Raw genomic sequence first — 18,516 nt, 5'->3', positions numbered from 1 at the left:
ACACTTGCTTGGCTGGGACTGGTTCAGAGCGGAGATCACTTTTACATGGCGTAGCAGAGCAGGCACCAAGTGATTGATTGCGGTCCATTGATCGATCCCCCAAAGGGCATCGGCAGCTCAACCGCCCCCTTTTCTGGCTCAAAAGGTCTTTTCTGTTGAACCCGGACCGCACACCATGCTGCGGCGGCGACGGACCACGCAGTCTCGCTCCGCATCGCTCGAGGTATGTGCTTTTCTGCCTGGTTGGGGTGCGTGCCCTTGCCGTGGGAGCTCTTGATGCATCTCCCGCTCCGCCTCACTCGGATGCGCGTTTTGTCACCGGTCCCATGCCATGTCCTCCCCCAAAGGTGCAAGGCCACATCCTCGTCCGAAAGCAACACAAGAAACCCCTCACATGCAACCTCTGCGGCGACACCATCTGGGGCTTTGGATCAATGGCCATGCAGTGCAAATGTTTGTTCTGCCCCTCGCATTGGATCAACGTTTTCCCCCGGGCTCCTTGCCATTTCCGCACCCGCCGCATTGATTCGATGCCTACATTACGACTGCTGACCTTTGGACCATCAATTCCGGATTGTACCTCGGTGGTGATCTCGATGCAACCACTGTCCCCACAGACTGTCGCTACCTGTGTCACGAGAAATGCAGTCACAAGATCGCCGCCCCGCGCTGCCCCATCCAGCAACTTGATACCCTGATTGTATGCCATCTGCTCCTTGAACGTTTTTCGCACACCTGAACATGGCAACATCAATCCAGTGCCCCCACCACAACTGCTGACACGCACCGTGACGTTACCAACTTCCTTGTAGGCGCCCAGCAAACACCACTGGGTCGTGCAAAAACCTCGCAAGCGTTGTTATTGTACCACCTGCCGTCGTCTCCTGGATGGCCCTGCTCTCGTTTGCGGCTGTCCGTATCCCACGCACCGCTGCTAAACGTTCTACCACCACCAGCTCACCACTGCTCTCCTCCAGCTCATGGCTCTTCTTGTTCATCACCCGCACTTCATTGCCTTAGCCTGTGGTGTCTGGTCGCATCTGTTTTGCCGCGCTACCACGGTGGACAATTGCCTCCCCTCAAACAATGCCAGCTGGCGGACCCACAAAGGGCAGCACGTGTATGTTCAGGTGTCCGGCCCCTCCCTGCCTCCAGCACACACACACACACACACACACACACACACACACACACACACACACACACACACACACACACACACACACGCACTCACACACCTCTGGCCCAATGTCTGGGAAAAGAGTATGCTTGCCGTAGAGTCAACCTCACCGTGCTTCCTCCGACCCTGGCTTGGTTTGTATAGCTGGATCGAAGGCAATCTTCCCTCAAAGCAAAATTGTAGCGAGTGCTCCAAGGCCATCCCCGCTGCATCGGCTCTCATCCACTTCCGTTGCGGATTCTGCCTCAAACCTGTTCGTGCCTTGCCATACTCATGTCAAACATTATCTTGGACAATTGCGAATGTCTTGCCCGTTCACGACCGTCTCTTGGTCGCACCACCAAACAGGTTCATGCTGGCTGTCTTCAACAATGCTTGGCTCACCCTTGTGCCGGTGGCCCTCTCCGCCGCATGCGTCTACCTTCCGCGGCCATTTCGTACAACGTGAGCCCACCCATCCCAACCTTGACCGAACCATCGCCCGGGATGGACAGATTTTAATCATTCCCACGGCTTGACTCCCATTTTGGTGCCACAGGGTCCTCATGGCGCCATTATGAACATGGAGTTGCTGGATGAGCTCAGCGACGAGGACGAGCCCGATCGTTTCACATGGCACAACACATCGTATGTAGATTCAAACACGCCTCACTCACCTCGACGTCAAGTGCTCGGTTTCACAATTGCCGCCTGCAGGACGGGAGTCCGCACACTCGCGCCCCGCGGATCAGTGCGGATCACGAGCCGCACGCCATCGATCCAGCAAAGCAGCTCCGTGCACCTGACCAAGGTGACTGAGGATAACGAAGACGAATCGCAGGCAGCAGCCACGGCCCACGGGCAGGACTCGCCCCTTAGCGCTGCCTTAGCTCCGCCTGCGCATGTCATGGCAGCCTTGCATGGCAAGGAAGATGACACCGACGACGTGCTTGCAGAGGGTGATTTCTCAGTCGAGTTGATTGTTTTTGAGGGTGATCGAGCCTGTCATCAATTTGCCAACCACGCAAGCTTTCCCATTCTTCTGCAGTCCACTGACTCGGTCAGCGCGCTCATGGACTTGGTGCGTGCTTGTGCTACCAACTACCCCGCTCCGGCCAAACCTTTGCTGTAGCCACCTACTTTTTCCAATACCTGGAGCCCCTTTCTTCACGCATACTGCTTTGTGTTGCACGATATGCATCGCGTCTCATCACTTGGCTGGAATGCCGTCCCATCTTGCCCAGGCCGTTAAAGAGATGCGGTTGCCAGATGCGCCGTCCGAATACTATTTCGAGGTTGTCACCTTGCAGATTAATCAAGGACGCCGTGACAGCTTGCGCGCCTCCCTCAACAGTCTGCAAGCCAAGGTCTCCACGACCGAGCGCATTCCACCCAATTTGCTCATCGTCGACCTAGCCAAGAAGCTTGAAGGCAATCGCAAAGGTACGAGTAACGACAGCCAGGCAGATTGTATCGCAACCTCTGAGCCGTCGTCGTGATGCAACTCATCTCCACGGACCTTGACATGCGTGGGGTCACAGACTATGCCCGACTCTACTGTCGCTCGCGCCAAGTTGACCAGGATCGCCAGCACGGCCAAACCATCATCAACCTGATGAATCGCACAGCCGGTAAGTGGACCAGGTTGTTCCTCTGCGACCTGAACTCTGCAGCCTGCGGAACACAAACTCACCCTTTGACTCTTTTGCCACTGCCGTGCGAATTGAAGATATTCACGGTGGGACCAAGGCCATCAGTATCAGCAAGGGCTGCACCGTTGCCGAGGTGCTCAAACGTGCCCTCAACAAGTTTCGCATTCAGGAGAGCTTGAACGATCTCGTACTTCAGCGAGTACGTAGCCCACAGAGCTGTGTCAAGCAGACTCTCTTTTTCAAACTGGGGGCACCTTGAGTGTTGATCGAAGAAGCTGAATAGTGATTTCTTTTTTTTTTTCACCATACATCACTCTGCAGGTGTCCATTCGCGAGCACGTGCTCAATGAAGCGTTAGAGCCGGACCAGGATGTGTTTGAGCTAGCCTTGTTGGCATATGAAGGGCATTTAAACCGATCCTTTGTGCGATTTGACGTCTGCCGACGCAGTGATGTGGCTGGTCATCCTCAAAAGCTCTTTCTCTCTGGCCTTAATGCCTACGCTACGACCGAGGAGCTGACAACTCTCCTAAACAAGACCATGACTGCGGTGTTGGTATGTGGGCCTCGCACGGAAACAAACCTGTATGGAGATCGCGAGCTCGTGCACACGCCCCCTTGACGCCTGGACCGCTGACCATGATGCGCCAATCGTGATTGGATGTCTGTGATAGCCCAACGGTGCGCGAGGCTGTAGTGTTGATCTGGCCATAGCGACGGCAGGTGCGGTCTTGGAATATCCTCGTCTTTGCATAAACGTTCTTAGAGTTCCTGCGCCACATAAACTGATCCGCGCTTGTTTGAAAATCGGATAGGCATGGCTGTCATCACTTTTGAGTCACATCTCGACGCGCTCAAAGTTGAAGAGCCTTTGCTTGATGCGCTCCAGCGCGTCAACATTTGTGACCCAAAGGTAGGCGCTGAAACCGAAAGCAAAACTGCCCTTCTTGGTTTTGTGTGTTTATAGTTTGCTGCACTGTCTTTGTCGCTCTCTTTTTCTTGTTTATCATATCATTTCGCCCCGAAGCCGGGACGCAAGGTGCTCAATCCACCACTGGTGTACCCGTTGTCGGCGGTGAAAAATTGCTTTCCATTCTCATTGCATGTCTAGTTGGTATGGCTCCCAACGATTGATGCCGCAGCAATTCCAGAAGATGCTGAGCCTTTGCTTGTATTTATCAACCCTAAGTCGGGGGGTGGCCAGGGCCTCGACTTGTACACTCGCATCGGACGCTACGTCAACCCGCATCAACTCTTTGATCTAAGTGTGGCGGGTCCGGAGCCCGGGTAAGTGACGATCCAGGCAGCCGTCGGGCCAGTTGTCTCGTGTCGTCCAACGATGCTCACAAGCTTTTTCGTCGTGTTGTGCTGAATCCTGAAGACTGCTGGCCATGCGCACTGTGAGCAAGTTTCGCATCTTGGCATGCGGTGGTGATGGCACGGTGGGCTGGATCCTCTCAGCGCTGGACACGCTGCAATCGTTCCTGCGCTGCCCAGTTCCTGCCGTGGCCATCCTGCCCATCGGCACGGGTGAGTTTGAGAGGCCTCTGCCTGAATCCATGTTTGTGCCCGTGTTCGTGTTCGTGACTATTTCTTGTCCTGCGCCCATATCTATTTGTGGTCGCTGGCTGCGGTGGTCGCGTCATGCAAGCGTGAGAAGCTGATAGAGGCTCCGGCCCTGTACCTAACGGGAGCGCTCGGTGCTTTGCTTGCTAAGGCTCATACTGTGTGAATCGGCCCGTTATTGCACGTCATGCCGTTGCAGGAAATGACTTGTCGCGGGTGCTCGAGTGGGGTCCGGGTTACACAGGTGGCAACGTGCGGCCTCTGCTCATGCAGACTTTGGATGCTTTCGAAGTGTCATTGGATCGGTATGTTGGGTCTAGGAAGATGAGGTGCCATAGGGACGAATGATGCTTGCAGCCAAGTCGCCATTCTATTTGCTGGAATAACTCTGCGTGGTGGCTTTTGCTAGGTGGCGCGTCGATGTCGCACCTGAGAGCAGCGGAGAGCATCGCACTTTGACCATGTCCAACTACATTGGCTTTGGCCTCGATGCCTCCATTGCTCTGGATTTCCACCGAGTGAGTTTCTTGCCCACTATCCGATTGTGACGCGGGATGTTTTGTCCAACTGCCTGACCGGGGTGATGTGTATGGTGCAGCAACGCGAAGAAAATCCTCAGCGATTCACCTCGCGCACCAAAAATAAAGGTATGTTTTTGTGACACACTGTGCGTCTGCACCCTGTTGTTTGCACTTTCTGGGTCGTGTTTATTCGCTTGTGTCACACACACCTCACTCCAACATGCCACGTTCGTGTGCTGTTGATCCCTAGGTCTCTACATGCTATCCGGCATGGATGCCTTTGTGAAACAGCCATGCAAGAACATTTTGCAGGATGCGATACTGCTGGGAGATGGTCAACCCTTGAAGGTGACCGACTTTCAAGGCCTCATCATTCTGAACATTTCAAGCTGGGGCAGCGGAGCAGACCCCTGGGGTCGGGACGAATCGGACAAGTTTTTCGCCCCCTCCTTCAGCGACGGGTACTTGGAGGTGGTGGGCGTGCACGGAGTCATGCACATGACGCACATCTCAACCCACATGCGCAACGCCAAGCGCCTGGGCCAGGTTTGTCACCCCTTGCTTCCCGCCATGTTGACGTGTTTAAGCGGCCGGCCGGGGGCCGTGTCGGGAGATCCCTCGCCGGGCCCAGGCCTCATGCGTGCCTTGGTGTCTGTGATCTGTGGTCGGCAGTTTCAAACACTCGAGCTGAAGTTCTTGAAGCCCATGCCCATGCACGTGGATGGCGAGCCTTGGATGCAGGAGGCCGGAACTGTGACCATCTCGCGCCTGCCCGCCCAAGCACGCATGCTGGTACGCCGGGGTAAGCAGCCGTCCCGGCGTACCCGCGCCGACCAGGCCCTGACCGCGCTAGCGACCGGGGCCGTCAGCCCAGAGTTGGCAGCCAGTGGTGGAACAGAAGAGGAGGGTCGAAGCTCAGGTGCCACATCCAGCGCAAGTCTGGGTCAGACACTGATTCCTGTGCTGCGCGTGGAGGATCGTGAATGTGACTTTTCGACGTGCGAGAACTACAGCGCATATCTCGATGATCTGTAGCTTGTCATTCAAGTCGGGCCAGGTGCTGCTATCCTATTGTGTCTGTATATTATCATAAATGAACTTGGCCAGGCCACCATGTGTTGATAGGGCAAGCCCGGATGTAACGAAATTGCATCGCTCTCATAGCTCTTCCATTCCATAATCGAATTTATGTTCTTTGACGTAGCCACGTTTGTGTAGAGAGGCTTTTGGTGTTACCAAGTGACATTGAGACTCAATGCCCGTTTCCCTTGCAGCTGCTGCATGTGCACAGCTGTCCATCACACTTTTCACACTTTAAGCAAGAGCCACCCTCGAGAAGTGGTGCTCACTCACGTTGTGTTAAGGTGTTGCAGCAAAAACCCTCCCCTCCCACGTTCTTCCCTTTGTTGTTGGTTTCCCTTGGGTTCCGCCCACAAAGGAACCTCTCACACACACGCAAAAAAAAAAGAAAAGAAAGCAAGAGGGTTGTCATTCGCTTCACGTCCACCTCCGCATTCACCTCCACCTCGGTCACCTTCTCATCATCATCAGCGACTCGATCGACTCCCTTGCTGGTTTGGGCCGCGCGCGAAGTACGAGGTGGGTAGTCATGGCTTGTTCTTCTTGCGTGCAGCCTCTGTGTGCTTCTCCATTTGTGCCTTCTTGTCTGGGTGTTGTGTGTCTACTTGACTTGTCCCCCGCCAAGTTTTTTTTTGTTTTTTGGCTCTGAATGCGTCCTTGACCCGCGACTCGCTTGACTGGCTTGTGGCGGTGGCCATGCGAGGATGAAGCGCCAGTCAACTATATCTCCATACACCCCACTCGCCATGCCACATGCCCCGTTGATTACCCCGAGTTACACATCATATCATGCACGCACGGCCGCTGAGAAAGCGCCATTCTTGGTGATGGATGGACTCGTCACACACTCACACACAAAAGAAAGACTTGAAGTTATCATGGCTTTTCTTTTGTGTGTTCTCTCTTTCTCTCTTCTCGTTTTTTTTCGGCCACTTGTTGGATTTTTTTTTTTTTTTGTATCCTTCCATCTGTCTGGTTTCCTGGACTTGTTGTTGCCCTCTGTCCCGTTCGGCCTGCTTCACATCTTTTCATGCTTTGGGAGCGCGTCCTTGTCTCACTTCCTTGCTGTTTGTCTCCTTTTAGACGGCCAGACTTACTTTCCTTCCAAGCGTCGTTCTGGTCTCCATCTATGGCGCTGTTCGGCAACGTGCTTCCCCGATGCGTGGCGCAGCTCGATATTTTGGCTGATGTCGCCGGCCTCGATTGACTAGGCGGCGACATTCTCGATCCCCGTCTCAGCACTCCCTCGCTGAGCATTCGGCGACCTAACCGCTGAATACCTTTCTTGCACTCCCATCCCATCTTTCCGAAGAACATACGTTCTTGTTGCTCTCCTCAGCAACCCGTCAACCACATCCTTTTTTGTTCCCTTCCCAGACTTGGAAATAAAAAAAAAACCTGCAAACCGCCGTCATGGCCCGCAACCACATTAGTAAGATTTCTCACAAGAACATGCGTTTCCTGATCACGGATCGCCCTTCGGACGCCACTGTCGAGGACTACGTGCGCGTGCTCCAGCAAGAGAATGTGGTCGCCCTGTGCCGCGTCTGCGAGCCCTCGTACGATGTTAGCAAGCTGAAGGACAATGGCATTGAAGTCCATGACTGGGCCTTCCAAGATGGTGCCCCGCCTCCGGACGAGGTCATTGACAATTGGCTCCGCCTGTGCCGCGAAACCTTTGCGCAGCATCCCAATGGTTTTGTTGCCGTGCACTGCGTCGCTGGCCTCGGCCGCGCGCCGGTTCTGGTCGCCCTCAGCCTGATTGAGGCGGGCATGTCCTCGGAAGATGCCGTCCTCTTTATCCGTGAAAAGCGTCACGGTGCCATCAACCGACGCCAGCTGCAGTTTTTGCAAGACTACAAGCGTCGTGGCAAGGCCAAGGGTTGCATCATCATGTAACCTCGCTTTCAACCCTGTTTGGTCCGTCCAAAAAGGGGTGACATGAGCCGTGGTGCATCAAGCATGCTTTGCGCCTGTCTTGTCCAGACGGTCCGATATCGTTCGTCTTGTGCTTGTGTGGATTGAAATGCCGGTGCCCAAGAACGATAGCTGGTTGCCGATGAGTGACAAGATGCGCTCCCAATCTCTTTGCCTCAAAAACACTCCCCATCAATTGAGCTTAGATAGGACTTGTTCCATGTATTTTCCTTACTTATCCAAACTTATCGTTACTACCTTGGCCGTGTGCTGTTGCTGTCTCGGTTTGCGTTGAGAGGCAAAAGAGGCAGAAGGGGCACTGTTGATACAAGGATCTTAGGTCAATTTGGGGCGAAGAAGAACAAGGGCAAACAAATTTCTTTAACCGTTCAGCTGGCCACTGGCCACGGCGTTGTGGTAAGAGTTGGGATCCTCCTGACGCGGTGCAATCTTGATCATGTCATCAATACGCAATATCGTAATGGCGGCCTCGGTCGCATACTTGATGCTGTTGATCTTGGAAATGGCGGGCTCAAGCACACCATTCTTCAAGCTGTCACGGACCTGGTTCTTGGTCAAGTCCAGACCCACCCTAGAGATAAGGCAGGACACATACGATAAAATTGAAAAAAAGTACGTTAGTATGATCCCACTACCACAAAAGAACGACAAAGGTACAAACGGTAGGTGGGCATGGCAACAAAGCAAGCGTACCACTTCAAATCTGCCTTATCCTCTTGGGTCTGAGACATGTTGTGCACGGCACGCAGCTTGGCCACCAGTTCGGTGGCATCACAGGCAGCATTGACGGCCAGCGTCTTGGGAATGACCAGCAGGGCCTTGGCAAACTCAGCAATAGCCAGCTGCTCGCGAGAGGAAAGGGAGGTGGCGTAGTTCTCAAGGTAGATGGAGAGGGCGGCCTCGACGGCACCACCGCCCGGCACCACTTTCTTGTGTTCCAAAACGCGCTTGACCACGCAAAGAGCATCGTGCACTGCACGTTCCATCTCATCAAGCATGAACAGATTGGCGCCGCGCAGGATGATGGAGGCCGAAGACTTGGCCTTGGGTCGGCTGATCACAATCAACTCGTCATCACACACACGCTCCTGTTCCACAAGCTCGGCCTGTCCCAGGCTCGAGGCGTCAAACACCTCGTCACCCTCCATGTTAGCCATGGTCATAACGATGGAGCCACCAGTGGCCCGCGCGATGCGCTTGAGATCATCCTTAGCCACACGACGCACGCCCATGCAGCCAGCCTCCACCAAGTACTTGAGGTTGAGATCATCAATGCCCTGCGTGGTCAGGATGACGTTGGCACCAGTGGACAGAATCTTCTGGATGCGCTCCTTGGTCATGTCCGCCTCACGCTGGCGGATAGCATCCAGCTTCTCCGGGTCGTTGACCAAAACGTGAACGCCCATTTTCATGCGCGCCTTGCGCAAATCAAAGTCGAGGCACGCAATCTTGGCATTCTCCACGCGCTTGGGCATGGCCTGGGAAGCAATGGTGCAGTTGAGGGCGTAGCCATCAATAAGGCGCGACTCCTTAGCGCTACCACCGTGCGCCTTGAGGATGTTGACCGCCTTGACCGGGTACTTGGCATCACCGCGTGATCCTGTGCGCTTGACTGCCATCATGGCGTTGACAGCCATGTTGGAGAAAAAGTCCGACTCAGCGCCGATAATCTTGGAGCTCATCGAGGTGCGCGCTGCGTTGAGCAGAACCTCACGGCCCAGATCGTCAGTGTTGATGATGAGATGGTCCTGAATATACCGGATGGCCTCCTTGCTGGCCAGGCGGAAGCCACTGATAATTGAGGTGGGATGAATCTTTTCGCGCACCAATTGATCAGCGCCCTTGAGCAGCTCTGCGGCAACAATAACGACACTGGTCGTGCCATCGCCAACCTGGACCCAACAGCCAGCCCCAGCGAAGAAAGGAGATTGCAAACGCAATCGGTTGGTCAGGAGGACACCATGCAAATGTCCAGGGCCAAGCAAAGACAAACGAAGAGGAGACCACTCAAGGCGCGTGTTGACAAGGTCATTGTCTGCTGGAGAAGAAAAGTGGACGTACCTCCTGATCCTGAAGCTGAGCCAGCTCGACGAGAACCTTGCCAGCCGGGTGCTCGACCTCGAGCATCTGCACAATGGTAGCACCATCGTTGGTCACGGTCACATCCTACGAACATGTGCGAAGCAGCGTCAGTCAGATCAAGAGGCAACACTGCTGACCCCAGCCAAGTAGGCGCGACACAAGGGAGGAGACGGATGAACCAGAACAAGGCCAAGATCACCCCACATACCCCGACATCATCGACCAGCATCTTGTCCAGACCCACAGGGCCCAGGGAGCTTTTGACGACATTGGCCACGGCCACCGCAGCCGTCACTAGAACCCATGAGCAAAATGAGCGGGGAGCACGAATGGGTGGGTGTAGGCCTGCACATGAAGGCGGACGGAAGAGGGGTCATAAAGACCTGTCTTACCGTTCTGCTGTCGCACGTCATTACCGGAGACGCGCTCGCCGCCCAGGGCCAGCGTCTTGCCGGAACTCATGGCGAATGAGCTTGTGTGACGAGAGGAGAACGGTGTGCAAACTGGAAGAAGACGAAAAGCTGCGGACCAAGACGCTTAAGCACGGAGACTGGATGTGCCTATGATTGTCATGCGGTCAGATTTGAGCTCATGAGTTGATGCGATGCGCGCGCTGATCCCAAGCCGCGGGTCAACGACAACGTCTCTGCAACGACATGCTCGAAACCAGACAAGGCGTATGGAGCAAGCCCAAGAGCAGAGCCGAGCTGGGACTGAGATATTGACGCAAGCTCGGATGTGAGTCGCGTTTTTTTTTTTTTTCTTCTGCCAACGCTCAAGCTCTTTCCAACCACAAGAGACACGGCCAACAAGACTGCTGCAAAACTGTAGCACCCACGCCGTGTTTGCCGCACCAATGCCCACACCCCAAATCCTTCTCTGAATGCATCTCCCCAGCCCTTGCCAGCTGCCATTTGCAAACTCGCGCACACAGAGAGAGAGAGAGACGGAAACGGAGACGGAGACACACCACCACCGCCAACAGCAGCGCCAGCAGCAGCAGCACTTACTCTCAACAACCAAAAATACACACACACACTCACACTACACACACATGTGGTTGCGGCTTGGTCGACTTTCTTTTTTGGATGAACGGGCTTTCAACTGACAGCTGGTAGCGAGGTTCGTTGTTATGGCCCGGGAGGGTGGAGTGTGATTTTGGTCACGGTTTACTCGTCTTGACGTTGGTTCCGTTGATCCAGCAGGGGTGGGAAGATGGCTATTGTTTTGATGTCAAAAATGGATTCGAAATGATAGTCACAAAAAGCTGATACTTTGGTCTGGTTGGCGCTTGTTGTTCTGTTGTCATCACTCTCTTCGCTGGTCGCTGTGGCTGTTGTTTGTCGGTCATAGCAAACAGCTCAAATAAATTCGAGGTGATCTTGATTTAGAGCTCGTCCAAAAGAGGCCGCAGCTCTACAGAAGGGTCAAACGCCAAAGGTAGGAGGTTTGTGCGAGGCAGGCGGGAGAAAGATGAGTGTGCCACAATCAAGCAAGCAATCGGTTTGGTCGCGGCTGCTGCCGCGTGCAAACAACGTAGCCCAACCAAATATGGCCTCATACCAGGGGAGACACGGGGCTCGATGCCCAGGGCTTCGGCCTCGCGCTTCAAGTCACGTAGAGCATCTGCCCAGAGCAAGCAGCAAGGTGAGGTGCAATGTCGAATGGACGAAACACTGCAAAGCTGAAATGGTGTTGCGCTCGTACAAACCGTGAACGTCAAAGGGGTTGATCTCCCACTGCTGCATGGCGTCACCGGCATCACAAGAAGCGGTAACAACCTTCTGCTCGTGGACCGCCATGCACTTGCCCGTGTGATGGTGCTTCAACAGGCGTGTCGTGGCATCATAGTCCCAGCCCATGTCCAGGGGTCGCCAATCACAAAACGTAATTTCGTTCTGCATCACACAGCGCTCAAGATCCCGCATGGGTCGGATGCCCGTCTTCTCGAACAAGATCCACCTTTATGCAGCAGCGCAACAAAAGCACCCGTTGAGCCCATGCTGCCAGACAGGTATGCAAGACGCTACCACACCGACCCAGCAAATCCACACGCGCGAGATGCAACGTACTCTTGCGAGCGGGCACTATGGCAGGAGCCGACGCCCACTTGTGCGCCTGGCTGCGTCTTAAAGTGGTGGTCCAAACACACGTTGGCACCAACATTCTTGATGGCACCTAGCACAAATCGACCCAAGGCGAGGAGGACAGCACAATGCAGTGCAAGACAAAAGCCCATCAAAGCTTAGGCACAAGCGTCACAAAAGCGCCCCCAATGGCGACCGTTGATCCTGACCGCTGCCACATCCACACCCACACATTTCTTCGCCTCCACCACGGGCTGTCGTGACTTGACACACCCCATCTCTTCATGACAAATGCAAAGTATTCGTACCTCGCGCCAAAATCTGCCGCAAATCTGTCAGGGGAGACTCGGGAAAGACAGTCTCCAAGTACCATCTATCCCAGGCGTGCTGCACGGTGAGCCCCCCATGTCGAGGCAAAGGCCAGACACCGGTCAATCGCCAGACACCGGTCATGCGTAACCCACTTGAACGATTTGCACTGCAGACGCTCGCGTAGGTCGATCATCTTTTTCAAAGGACCAAGCTCCGTATGCGGGTTGCCCATCACGTCCTGACAATAGCAGCAGATGAGGACAAACGTGGAAACGTGACTGACTGGGCGCCGTGCAACAAAAGAGCCAGCAGCTTGCAGTCCTACCCGCGTGATCCAGCCAAACTCATCCATCCAGAGGGTGGCAGTTCGCAGCTTATTTTTGAGCACATGGTTGCCTGGGCCACCACCGGTCATGTGAATCAAATTCAAATTCAAAACAAATGTGAATGGAGCATCCGGTTTCCAACGCAACTTTTCGCTCAAGCACCTCCCGATATCCCAATCACCTTCACTGCGGGCGTGCGCGCAGCCGAAACACGCCAGGCGGCCGTACCAGGCAGGGAGTAGGCGCCGCCACCCTTGCGGAAGATGTGATACACGCGAGAGCACGGCTCGCATTCAAGCCGACCGCCACATTGCCACAATCGAAAGGAAAGCTCCAGATTCTCTGTGCCCCAGTAGCCCCACTCCTCGTCGTCTGAGCCCCACCGATAAGACAATAACAGCGGTCACGTGCACGGTAGATGGCTGTGAGAGTGAAATGCAGAAGGACACGTTGCAGTTTGCCTTGACAAGCCTCATCCCGCCTTTCCCGACCATTGTCCATGGCCAACACTTGAAGATGCACTTACAGCCTCCCAACTCCCAGAAGTAGCCAGTCCAGCCACCAAAAAGACCACCGGCCATGGTAGGAGAGCGAATCGAGTCCGTGTCTATACCACCACCAACACCACCCCGAATGACAAGCAAGTACACGCGTAGTGTCAACACCCAGGACGGTGCACCTCAGGGACGGGCAGAAGCGTATTGCTCCTCACCATGAGCGCGACGCTGACGCTCCTGCTCCTGGAGTCCCATCCCGTGCTCAATCAAGTTCCAAATGAAGCCTACAGCAGTAAGGCCCAGCAGACGTCAGAGAAAGCCCACAAAGCGTCCGTCTCCACAACATTGCATGCACACTGCTCCAAGGACGATTGCCTCGAACTCAGTCTCAACATACCCAGCGTGCAACCGATACCGCCGGCCTTGTGCTCAAATGTCTCGGGGTCGATGCTAAGGGGCGGGAATTGAACATTGGTAGCCATGGGCTCGGCGGTCAGCAACCCCGTGCGTGGACTTTTCCCGGTACTCTTGGGCTGCCAACCAACCTGTCAATCTGCGGCATGACCATGTTGTGGGGGTTCTGACGCAGATTATCCAGCAAAGGCTCGAGCCACCCCGGTTGCACCTCAATGTGTGAGTCGAGCACGATAAAGGTGGGGGCGCGAGCCTCGCGGATACCACGCAAGCGAGCCTCCACTAGTCCAGAGCGGTGCGACTGTCGCACAAGCCTGTCCGTTCCATATTGAATAAGCGCAGAGGCCATTTCTTCTAGACCCATACCACAGAGCGGCTGCCGTACCGAACTTTGGGCAGGAGAGCCACATAGTCGACGAGCTCATCTTGAAGCCAGGGCTTATCCGAACCATCATCAACGAGCACGATTTCCTTGAGCAGTTGAGGCGGCGATCTATGTAAAGTCATTCCATTTCAAGGACAGTCAAGAGAACAGAATGTGATCATTACCTTGGCGGACAAGGAGGTCAATCAAAGGCTGGTGGGCCTCAAAAATTGGGAGATAAGGAGGATGTGACAAAGAAACGTGGGGCATGGGGAGAAGCTCCTCGCCAGAGCAAAAAAAAGGGGCGCACGATGAAGCGAATCACACAAATCATACCGATTCAGAACACTGTGCACGCTGCGCATCAAGGGAGAAAAGGCTTCATTGTAAAACACAATCACCACACTCGTCTCGGGAATAGCATCCAGGTCGTAATGCAGTGACTTGCAGGCAGGCATACTACAGAGAGGCCAAGGAACGTGAGCAGGCATACAACCGTCAATTGAGCATCCCTGGTGGGTGCCATGTGTCTTGAACAGCGCGTGAACAGGCGCACTGGCGCTGGCGTACCGAAAATCGCTGGCCTCGCGATCAAGCGAGATACTGTCGCTAAGGCGAGCGTTGAAGCCGTTGCCTGCCAGCATCTTAAAACCTGTCTCGGTGGGCTTGTCTTTGAGCGTAAAACCTGGTGTGCCATCTGGCTTGACGCCCACTTGCCCATGAAGGCGAGTCGCCGAGGCTCCAGGAAAAATCAATGGCTTCTACGAACATAAAAAAACACGTGAAGCAGTGAGATGATCGCAGCAATGACACATGCATATAATTTTGTGGTTCAAGACACTCTTGCGCTATTTTACCTTCCCAAACGCCTCGTCATCGGACATGGTGTTGCGTGGAACAACATCGACTTCGGCAGCAACCTGCTTTACCGGATACGCCGCATGCCCCTAATGTCAGCAGCAAAACAGTAAGGTCGCGCTCCCTCGCCTCTTTCTCTCTATCTCTCTCTCGTTCTCTCTCTCTCTCTCTCTCTCTCTCTCTCTCTCTCTCGCTCGCTCTAACCAAACGACACGGACCAGATTTGAAGCATCTTCGCCCGTCTCATTTTTGTGGCGTTCAAGGGCATCCGCACGAGCCGCAGCCATGTGCTTATGGTGCATCTGCAAACAAAGCGTGCCGCATTCTTACATCAGGCGGATGTCGACGAGAAAAGTAGTGGAACTGGAGAGTGGCGACCAACCTTGTCGACGATTTCCTTGAGTGGATCGTTGTGCTGGACGTTGGGTTCATGGTGAAACTTGTGCTTGGGTTGCTGCAAATGCGTTTGAATGGGCGTGGTGAGAACACGCGCGGTCAACAGATCATGCGCGATCTCCTTCAGGTGGCTACGGGATACCTACCCCTTGGGGCACGACGCCAGCACCAATTCGTTCCACGGCGGGATTGACAGGCTCCTCACCAGCAGCTACGTCGTCGTCGTCGTCTGCCTCTTTTGCGGAAGCTGCACGCTTCACAGCCGCATTGGAAGCAGGGTGCGGATTACGCGCTTCCCACTGTGCCTGCCCTGACACCGAGCCTGCACCAACCATGATCACCAGTCAGCATGATCAGAGCAGCTGCTTGAAAGAATAAGTTGAGGCCTAGGTGAAAGTCAATACTCAAATACGCACCTGCATTGACATTGTCACCGCCTGAAAAAGAACGTGGGCAGCACAGAAGAGGCGTGGCACAAGGTCATGATGAGCGAACCACAAATTCAGCTCCAGCAGAGTTGGCTAGCTGAGGCAACGCGCGATCCGCACCACGTGTCAATAGGAACAGGCCCGACAAAGCCAGCAACAAAACCACCACAATAGCCACCAAGGGCCGCTTCCGAACTTGCACCGTCTTCATGTTGCGAGGACAGGAGCGAACGTTGTCGCTCCAACCCCTGCTGCAGATGCCACGTTCGCACAAGGTGAGCTCACCGTACTTCTTTCACCCGATCTCAAGTGTTTGCAACCCCCCCAAAAAACAAACAGTATCGTCTTGCTTTCACCCCGCTCCCCGACTACAGCAACCATCTTCCCAACCCCATTCCCGACCTGTCGAGCGGCCACCCTTTGCCACGACAACGCTGCCAAACAGTCAGTGCCACACACACTCACACACTCACTCACTCACACACACACACATACCAATGAATCGATCAACAACACACACGACAAGAAATGAAACTTTCACTGCGTTCGCGTTTCATATTTACTGCGGACACACACACACACACACACACCACGATGCTGTTGTGGGCGGTGGGACGAGGGCAGGCAGTCGTGGCAGGACGGCGGGCTTTGACGCGCGAGGCCACACCAAAATGGCTGAACATCAGCGAGGAGGTGCAACAAGCATTGGTCGAGGACCAAGCGGTCGTGGCCCTCGAGTCAACGATCATTAGTCATGGCATGGTATGATCCTGCTGGAAAGCTGCCAGCCGTCTTTTTAGCATGACCGCTGACACGCCTGAACATGCCTTGTCGGACCTCCTCTTCTTTCAGCCCTATCCAACCAATCTCGAGGTTGCACACGCCGTGGAGCAGGACATTCGACAAAACGGTGCCGTTCCTGCCACCATCGCCTTGGCCCGCGGCCAGGTGCACGTTGGTCTATCTAAAGCACTTTTGGAAGAGCTGGCCGACCCCAATGCGAAGGTCCGTCTCTGCGCAAAGCACGAAGAGGGGAGCCTGACTAGGGACTTTGTGACACAAGCACAAACGCACATGCCTGGTCTGGCAAGACTGACCAGGTCTGCTACACCCGCTCAACTGCCACTGATGCCTATCACTCAGGTTCAAAAAACTTCACGACGCGACCTGGCTCAGGTGTTGTCACAAGGTCAACTCGGGTCGACGACCGTGGCCGGCACAATGATTGCCGCTCACGCTGCCGGCATCGATGTTTTTGCCACTGGTGGTGCGTTTTGAAGCGCACGCCGCCGCATATGCTAGTCCATTTTAAATTGTGTGGCATGCCTCATTCCAGCCGCACCTCGTGCCCGAACCAATAGGCATCGGCGGCGTGCATCGTGATGGCGAAAACACCATGGACGTTTCTGCCGATCTCACCGAGCTAGGTAGGCGTTCCCTGTGATCGAATCAAGAGTCATTTGTTTTGTGTGAGGACGCATCCCAAATGCCCTGACTCTGCCACTGGACCTTGTTTTTGAAACATGCCCTCAACCTTCTCGGACGTGTGCTGGCAATGGTGGCTTGGGGTGGAACTGCAGGGCGAACCCCCGTAGCTGTGATTTGTGCTGGCGTCAAGAGCATTCTTGACATCCCTCGTACGCTTGAGGTGCTCGAGACACAGGGGGTGTTCGTGGGGACCCTCGGGAGTCAAGATTTCCCAAATTTCTTCTCTCGCCAGTATGTCCCGAACCCCCAGATGCTTGATTCTAGTTCTCAAGCTTCTGCTGACGGTCTTCTTGACGTGTGGGGCTGATTCCGATCATCAGAAGCGGTTGTGTTAGTCCAGCCGTCTTGGATGAAGCGGCGGCAGCCAAGCTCCTGCAAACCCATCGGGAGCTTCAACTCCAGAGTGGCATTCTTTTCGCCAACCCTATTCCCTTAGAGGCAGACCTCGGACACGGTGTGCTCCTCTACGCCTGTGGTTGATGCGAAAACCCGCGCTGCGGTGCACTCGAATCTTGGTGCTGAATACCTGCAATAACTTTTGCCTCAATGCTCTGCGCAGATGTGGACGCCGCCATTGAAGCCGGCCTTGCTGCAGCGAAGGTAGGAGTGAGCTCTTCGGGGGTGCCCTTGATTGCGCGACGCAATTCTGGAGTAACCCTTTGACCATTCTGGCCAACTGCAAGCACGACTCACTCAGCATGGGTCGACTCTCGCTTGTCAGGCGAGCAACGTCATGGGCAAGGACGTGACACCGTTCTTGCTGAGCTACGTCAACCAGGCAACTGCTGGGCGTTCTCTGCAAGCCAACATTGCTCTGGTATGGGCAGAGCTTGTCAAAGCACATGTGCTTGTACTTGAGTCCATTGGTGTGCTGCTATTCATTATTACATGCCTCCTCCTTCTCTCCACACCCGTGTCTTTTGGATAGGTCCGCAACAATGCGGCCACGGCCGCGCGCATTGCCGTTGCAGCGCGGATGCCTGGTTCTCGCCGTGACATGTCCACCCATGCTGGCTTGGGCCGTGCCTACGTACTGGGGGGAGCCACCGAAGACGTGCTCTGCCGCACCGACCGGTAAAGCCACTGCGCGTGACGCCTGTGTGCTGCAAGACCCTTGTTGACATCTAGCTGGGAGCGTGTTCAATCTGGCACCATTCCAATCTCCTTCGCGTTCTCTCGCTCTCTCCTCTTTCCTCTATCTCTCTCTCTCTCTCTCTCTCTCTCTCTCTCTCTCTCTCTCTCTCTCTCTCTCTCTCTCTCTCTCTCTCTCTCTCTCTCTCTCTCTCTCTCTCTCTCTCTCTCTCTCTCTCTCTCTCTCTCTCTCTCTCTCTCTCTCTCTCTCTCTCTCT

At 54.7% G+C, this 18,516-nt stretch overlaps 5 protein-coding genes across 5 annotated transcripts in view; 3 read left to right on the top strand and 2 right to left on the bottom strand.

The window, feature by feature from the left end:
- Nucleotides 1-175: 175 nt before the first annotated feature.
- Nucleotides 176-6,095, top strand: MONBRDRAFT_37869 (uncharacterized protein; the record flags this gene model as incomplete). Its single annotated transcript, XM_001747553.1, has 12 exons — nt 176-223; nt 1,719-2,240; nt 2,404-2,602; nt 2,701-2,790; nt 2,889-3,010; nt 3,133-3,366; nt 3,922-4,097; nt 4,192-4,340; nt 4,576-4,681; nt 4,786-4,894; nt 4,975-5,023; nt 5,148-6,095. 12 exons carry the CDS (start codon nt 176-178, stop codon nt 5,930-5,932), a joined length of 2,589 nt encoding a protein of 862 aa, XP_001747605.1. The 3' UTR covers nt 5,933-6,095.
- A 329-nt stretch (nt 6,096-6,424) lies between these two features.
- On the top strand, nt 6,425-8,106 carry MONBRDRAFT_33242 (uncharacterized protein). Its single transcript, XM_001747552.1, has 2 exons — nt 6,425-6,496; nt 7,061-8,106. Exon 2 carries the CDS (start codon nt 7,391-7,393, stop codon nt 7,874-7,876), a length of 486 nt encoding a protein of 161 aa, XP_001747604.1. The 5' UTR covers nt 6,425-6,496; nt 7,061-7,390; the 3' UTR covers nt 7,877-8,106.
- Nucleotides 8,107-8,275: 169 nt separating this feature from the next.
- On the bottom strand, nt 8,276-10,557 carry MONBRDRAFT_33241 (uncharacterized protein; the record flags this gene model as incomplete). Its single annotated transcript, XM_001747456.1, has 5 exons — nt 10,390-10,557; nt 10,206-10,291; nt 9,977-10,081; nt 8,609-9,807; nt 8,276-8,486 (listed from the first exon to the last, which is right to left on the bottom strand). Exons 1-5 carry the CDS (start codon nt 10,457-10,459, stop codon nt 8,276-8,278), a joined length of 1,671 nt encoding a protein of 556 aa, XP_001747508.1. The 5' UTR covers nt 10,460-10,557.
- A 1,576-nt stretch (nt 10,558-12,133) lies between these two features.
- Nucleotides 12,134-15,586, bottom strand: MONBRDRAFT_37866 (uncharacterized protein; the record flags this gene model as incomplete). The annotated part of the gene is made up of 15 exons (XM_001747455.1): nt 12,134-12,175; nt 12,393-12,457; nt 12,549-12,634; nt 12,722-12,792; nt 12,951-13,094; nt 13,249-13,329; nt 13,435-13,503; nt 13,617-13,669; nt 13,765-13,947; nt 14,019-14,126; nt 14,334-14,456; nt 14,568-14,758; nt 14,855-14,944; nt 15,238-15,309; nt 15,398-15,586. Coding segments are annotated over 15 exons (1,566 nt in total), but the record flags the coding sequence as incomplete, so codon positions are not given.
- Nucleotides 15,587-16,273: 687 nt separating this feature from the next.
- Nucleotides 16,274-18,516, top strand: part of MONBRDRAFT_27110 (uncharacterized protein) — a gene marked incomplete at both ends in the record, with an annotated part of 3,606 nt that continues 1,363 nt past the window's right edge. Inside the window, 8 exons of the mRNA XM_001747551.1 lie at nt 16,274-16,441; nt 16,532-16,684; nt 16,823-16,946; nt 17,041-17,106; nt 17,260-17,316; nt 17,727-17,767; nt 17,889-17,984; nt 18,096-18,241. Coding sequence (XP_001747603.1) covers nt 16,274-16,441; nt 16,532-16,684; nt 16,823-16,946; nt 17,041-17,106; nt 17,260-17,316; nt 17,727-17,767; nt 17,889-17,984; nt 18,096-18,241 — 851 coding nt within the window. The remainder of the gene's footprint in view (nt 16,442-16,531; nt 16,685-16,822; nt 16,947-17,040; nt 17,107-17,259; nt 17,317-17,726; nt 17,768-17,888; nt 17,985-18,095; nt 18,242-18,516) is intronic.

Source organism: Monosiga brevicollis, genomic scaffold (genome assembly GCF_000002865.3).
Source record: "Monosiga brevicollis MX1 MONBRscaffold_17 genomic scaffold, whole genome shotgun sequence".
Classification (NCBI taxonomy): domain Eukaryota; class Choanoflagellata; order Craspedida; family Salpingoecidae; genus Monosiga; species Monosiga brevicollis.
Note: the sequence above shows the minus strand (reverse complement) of the source record. Positions and strands in the feature narration are given on the sequence as shown.